Genomic DNA, 6,203 nt, shown 5'->3' on the forward strand with positions numbered 1-6,203 from the left:
GAACACGATGTTTTCTTCTGAGTGTTGTGTTTATGAACCTGAAGTTATAAGAAGCCAATTAAAGCATGAGTTTCAAAAACTACTGCTACTATATACTACATACTTTGCTCATCTTCATTTAAAGATCAACTCAATAATATGACTGTATCAGGAAAAGTCACACATAGGAATTCCAAGCAAAGACAATGGCAAAAAAATAAAAGCCATGCAAAAAAGTAACGACCTCAAGAACATGTTTTATGTTTTCCTGTTTTTCATTCCAGGAAACAGAGAATGGGAGGATGGTCCGACTCCCCCTTGTGCTTTGCGTAATATTGGCTTCCTTTGTTCCAAATGAAAGCCTTTAAAAACAGCACACATGCTCGTTCTGTATCAGTTAAAGCGACATCATGGTGTCAAAGGTGCTCGTGGGTGCTGCTGTTTTTGTTGTCGCCCTCATTTCAGAGAGTACGTTTGTGCTGCTTTATCTGTGTTTTTTGGTGCAACATTTCAGATGTTATTTTTCTGCTATTAATATTTTGCGCGTCTGTAAAAGAAAAATATGCTTCTTCATCTCAGGTGCGGGCATAATCGGAGGCAGGGAGGTAGCGCCGCATTCTCGGCCCTACATGGCCTCCATCCAGGTGCCAGAAGGGGAGAATCTGAAACATGAATGCGGAGGCTTTGTGGTAGCAGATCAGTGGGTGATGACTGCAGTGCACTGTCTACCTAACGGGTAAGGCAACATTTTTTACAGTGTAACAAATGTATGGAAACATTTGCAAGATCAGAATCATATTAGCATGATATTTTCCATTTAGAGCTGGTGCTGTTTGGATTGTGTTTGTTTGTATTTGCTTGGGCAATAATCTCTCCTGTGCTTGTTCAAGTTTCATGTTTAAATTTGCTCAATGGCTCTACAAAAGCATTTAGAGTTTGCTTTTATGTAGTAGATAACTCTTTTTCTTGATGATTATTCAATAATATAACACTATTGTGCTCTTTTTTAAGACCAGATGGAAGGAAGGTGATGCTCGGTGTCCATTCTCTGAGTGAACCTGAAGAGACAAAGCAAATCTTTGACATTTTGGAACTTCACAATCACCAAGATTTTGACCCAAGTAATTATGACAATGATATTGCTTTAATTAAGGTAAGTGCATATGCTATGCCCTTATACTATCTGAATACTCAGAAACAAGAGTCTATAATAGTAAACCAAAACAGTGATATAGTTGGAATCATTATCTGTGGGGGCTTTTGCAGCTGGATCGTCCATTTAACATTTCCGAAGCGGTTAAAGCGGTGGAATTTCTGCGTGCTGGAGGCACAAACCCCGACACCGGTAACGAGGTCGAAACAGCTGGCTGGGGATCGGTTGACAACCTGGGGGCCAGACCAGATAAACTCAAAGAGGTGACTGTCGAGGTGATTAGCCCAGATCGGTGCAGACGCAGCGACTACTTTGGTAGAAAGTTCACCACTAACATGATATGTGCACATAAAGTATGCGCAAACCCCTGTGACCAACCACATAAGAATGAGGACAGTTGTGATGTAAGTTTTACTTCCTTTTATTCTACTAAACATAAATGATGAAACGTGAAAACAGTTGTTAGACAGCTGGCTTAGATTGCATTACTGATCCTAAACTTGTGCTTTTTTTTCCTGCTTCTTTGTTGTGGTCATTCAGGGGGACTCTGGGGGTCCTCTGCTCTATAATGGCGTTGTGGTGGGCATCACCTCAAATGGCGGAAAAAAGTGCGGCCAAACAAAAAAGCCTGGAATTTATACTATCATCTCTCACTACACTCAATGGATTGACAACATCATGAATCCACAGCCAGCCGCAGCAGAAGAGCAGAGCGCATAAATGAAAGCAGATGTTACATTCAAGTTTTTAGCTACAGCTGACTATGCATCTGTCACAGTGTTTTTTATATATACATATATGATTAATGCATGTCTGTAGGAGCAGTTCATCAATGTGTGGCAAATGACAAAAACATATGTAAACGTCTTTATTTTTTTCTACTGCTCCTGATTGCTCCCTCTATGGGCGTCGCCATAGGGAATTGTCTGCCTCCATTTTACCCTCTCTAGCATCATCATAACAATCACATAATGTAGCACTTTGCTGTATTATGGAATTAATAAAAACGTAGTACATGTCTCGTGTTATACCTGTACCTTGCAGAGATAGATAGATAGATAGATAGATAGATAGATAGATAGATAGATAGATAGATAGATAGATAGATAGATTGATTGATTGATTGATTGATTGATTCTACCTAAAATAAGATTGTATTACTGGGCATCCCAGCTCAGAACAGTAGTAGAGATGAAGAGATTGGTTATGTTAAACAGAACTCCAGGAATGCCAGGAATATTAATATCTACAGTGCAATGTCTTAGTCAACAGTCTCAGAGGAAAATTAACGTAATACACGGATTAAACAAACACTGCAGGTATGGAATGCAGTGCATGCAATTAAAGGGGAAAGTAGCAGGTCATGGACCATGCTTACTGTTCACTAGGAAATATCAAGTGTCCCCCCTCTGTACTTGTTATTTTTAATAGAAGATAGGCCAAAAGTTAAGAATAAACCAATTATTTGATGGAAACGTGTTCACATTATCTACTCCAGGAAAAAATAATTGGCTTACTCCTAGGTGACTTATGTATAGACATCTAAAAATTAGACATCACATCACTAAACACACTGACTGTGGCGTTCTGAAAAAGGATCCAACCAATATCGAATTATGATTTTATCTACGTATTCCAACAATAAAACATATATGTATTTTAAAAAGTGAGTGACAGAGATATCAGAAAATGCCAGATATATTATACAGCTTTAATTACTTTAACTTATAAGAAGATGGACACTTATCATTGCTGTCACTTATCAGCTTTGTTCTATCAATAGTTTATATATCTGTTTGTAGCTAAACTATATTTCAAATGAAGCCAACCCTGAAAGTCAGTCGGTGCCTTTTCCTCTTGTTTAGTTTTGTTTAATACTACCTGTAAGTTGTGCTATTGGCAATAAAGTTCCAAATGTACTTTGTGAGTAGAAAGACAAACAATAATAGATCAGACTAACTGAAAATATGGTTAAAAGCCAAAGTTTACAATGTTGGAACACAACACCAAGATGTCATCTAAACAATTTATGCATCACTGTTGTAATTTTAATACATGTGTGTCAGCTTATTGGCAAGTGGAAACATTTGTAAAATTGTCTTCAAGTCTCAGGCAATCAAGACAACAACAACAACAACAGATCTCATAAACTTTCCAGTCTTCATACCAGTGGTGAGGAAGTCCAAAAGCAAATAAAAAGAGCACATGTACTTTTTCTTTTCCTCCTTTCACTGGTCTGTGCAGACAAGCAGGTATGTGAGTAGTTCCCAACATGCTCCACTGATTTGTTTAGCTTGATCAAAACCACACCATCACCCCCGCCATTGTGTTCTACCAAGAGGCTCACATTTCTAAAAGACAGTACATCTTAACAGTCATTTAAAGGTATTCATAGCTAGTTAACTTAAAATACAAAGGTTATAAAGACAATAAAAAAGATTACAAGGACATTTTCTGCAAGTGATTCAACCTTCAAAAGCAAACCATACTACCACATGAGTATCAAATAAAGGAAACAAATGTTTAATGTAATTCAATCCAATTTAAAACATCTACACTAACACTTTTTTTTTTACCAAACAGGAAGTTTAAGAAAGGTTCAAGGCTCTAGGGTACATCATTGTACTGCTTTTCCATCTGCAGTGTTCCCCTTTTTATAAGAAAGAGAAGTTAATTTTCTCTTAATAAGTAGTTCACTTCCAGTGCTCCTTCCTTCCTCTCTTCAATCACTTTGTTTCGTTCCTGCAGCTCCTGCAAAGAAAATCTCTTCACTATGTGGGGGTGTCCTCCATGTGAGGCAACCAGTTTACTGATCCCAGACAGCAAATCTTTCACCTGAGGATAGCTCAAAGCATTCTGGGATTTTATAATGTTTAGCTCATAATAACGGCTCCCGCACTTCCGGACAAGATCCTGCAGAGCTGAATGAGCACCAGCAACATAGTTGTTGATTTTCTGAGGCCTGCACTTGTTGTTGTCGAATTGAACGAACAACACGATGGCATGCTCTGCGAATTCTCGTCCAAAGATCTTCTGGAGGTGTCCGAACATCTCGCACTCTCCCTGGGTGAAGCGTCCCACCTGGAGCACCAGCAGGAAAACATGGGGCCCAGGTACGGCCAGAGCCAGGCAGTCCTTCACCAGCTCTACATTCTCCACCCCGTCTTCATCCCACAGCTCAGGGGTGTCGACGAGGATGAGCTTCCTCCCTGCTGCGTATACCTCCTTTCTCTCGCAAAATACAGTCAGTAGGGCCGGTTCATGAGTGGATCCGTTAATTGAGTACTGGCTACCTGCTCTCTCTAGGATTACATTCAGAGCAGAAGACTTACCGCTGCCACTGAGACCAAGAAAGATCACAGAGATCTTATTCTTTTCATCATCTGAAAGCCAAAAATGAAATGGAAAATGACTGTTAGAAAACACCTACAGAAAATTAGACCATACAACTCTTATGAAAATGTTGAAAATATGATTACACACTAGCTACAGCCCCAATATTATAATATCTATAACTTGTGGAGGGCCATTTACCCTGTTGGGGTCTATATCATGTTCTTCTGGTTTTACATGTGTCAAACTGAATTGTAACACTAAATATTATAACAATATCCATATAAAAATGTAACTCTATCACCCCCTAGGGGCAATTAACATCACTTTTACCTCTTCCAGTAGATGCTGGACGATGTATTCACCACTCTTTGGTGTACAGGGAAGTTATAGGTCTGTATTTTTATTCATCTTGACAACTTTAGTTTTAAAACACCAGAACAAATGGAAATAGCTCTTACCATCAGGGGTACTGATCTGAAGTTGCAACATGGCTCTGTGGCTTCTTACAGCCTCCTCAAGGTTCTCTCTTTTTGCCTCATACTGCTTTTGTTCAGCTCCCTCCTTCTTTCTTTCCTCATCGTGCTTTGCATTCAGCTCCTCCAGCTCCTTGGCTCTTCTCTGCTCCTGTTGTTGAAGTAGCTGCATGAAAGCTTGCTCCTTGTCTTCTGCCTCGCGTACTTTCATTTTCAGCATGTTCATGGCCGAGTCTTCTGTCCTACGTTTCATGGATTCACTTAGCATGCTTTCAGTGTAACCTGTGACGCCATTTTCAGTCATCAGGTAGTCAACCATCTCGAGCAGGGTGTGCAGCCCGCCACCCGGAGCAGAGGACCTAACTCGGCAGTACCTGCCATCACATACATTTATCAAATCTAGCAGGGCGTCATCTAATGTGTCAACAACCTTTCCATCTTCCACAGAGAGGACAATTAAGTATTTTAAAGCCTCAGCTCCAAAGTGGGCCTGAAGGATCCCTGTCAGTCTTTGTTCTCTCATTGTGTAACAGCCACCTTGGATCAGCAACAGAAATGTTCTGATTTCCTCTGTGCAAGACTTGAAACAGCTATCGATTGTCTCACAGATGCTCTCCTCTGTCATGTTTTCCTTTAACTCTGCATAGTGCAAGCTGATCGAACGATCCTCCACAGTCAAATCACAGACTTGGTTTGATCCCACAGATCTAAAACTTAACTTGTGACTTTCATCCTCAGAGCTATCCTGAGCCAGAGATTTCAGAGCAGACCATTCTTCCATCATTGATATGACCACCATCATCTCTCTTATATCTGTTACATTTTCTGTCAAACAAAACAATAACAACTTTTCAGTACACAAACCAACACATCCTTAGGATCTAACGTTTAAAATAATTTGCAACTATTTAGTCAATGATTTGACCTCATAGTAAAAGAAAAATACGATTACTCACTCCTAGCCATGTCTTTTGCAGGTGCTCCAGCAAGTCTGCACTAAGATTCTTGTCAGCTCAAGATAACACCTGAAACTAGACACTCAGGCTCTGAAACAAGCATTATAAAGGAAAAAGGTAAAACAGGTAAAAGGTAAAACAGGATGCTTCTGGATTACAACATGTGGCACTACAAGTTCAACTGTCAAGGAAGTGCATTCCACCGTTCACGCCTGGATGAACATGTATTTTCCTTGTGCTTCACTTTAGGTTTGAGAATACAAAAGAAAAAAAGCATTACTTCAAATAATTTTGGTGCACAAAGCA

At 39.7% G+C, this 6,203-nt stretch overlaps 2 protein-coding genes across 2 annotated transcripts; one reads left to right on the forward strand and one right to left on the reverse strand.

The window, feature by feature from the left end:
- The first annotated feature begins 321 nt into the window (after positions 1-321).
- cfd (complement factor D (adipsin)) lies at positions 322-2,151 on the forward strand. Its single transcript, XM_085257790.1, has 5 exons — positions 322-447; positions 559-715; positions 991-1,132; positions 1,246-1,536; positions 1,673-2,151. Exons 1-5 carry the CDS (start codon positions 390-392, stop codon positions 1,850-1,852), a joined length of 828 nt encoding a protein of 275 aa, XP_085113916.1. The 5' UTR covers positions 322-389; the 3' UTR covers positions 1,853-2,151.
- A 1,095-nt stretch (positions 2,152-3,246) lies between these two features.
- Positions 3,247-5,987, reverse strand: LOC146551578 (uncharacterized). Its single transcript, XM_085257789.1, has 3 exons — positions 5,898-5,987; positions 4,927-5,766; positions 3,247-4,515 (listed from the first exon to the last, which is right to left on the reverse strand). The coding sequence occupies exons 1-3, from the start codon at positions 5,905-5,907 to the stop codon at positions 3,803-3,805; spliced, it is 1,563 nt and encodes a 520-aa protein (XP_085113915.1). The 5' UTR covers positions 5,908-5,987; the 3' UTR covers positions 3,247-3,802.
- Between the last annotated feature and the right edge of the window lie 216 nt (positions 5,988-6,203).

The sequence above is a fragment of the Mchenga conophoros genome, linkage group LG19 (assembly GCF_057382185.1).
Source record: "Mchenga conophoros isolate Kocher_MC1m ecotype Shallow Benthic linkage group LG19, M_conophoros_male_GT1.1, whole genome shotgun sequence".
Lineage (NCBI taxonomy): Eukaryota > Metazoa > Chordata > Actinopteri > Cichliformes > Cichlidae > Mchenga > Mchenga conophoros.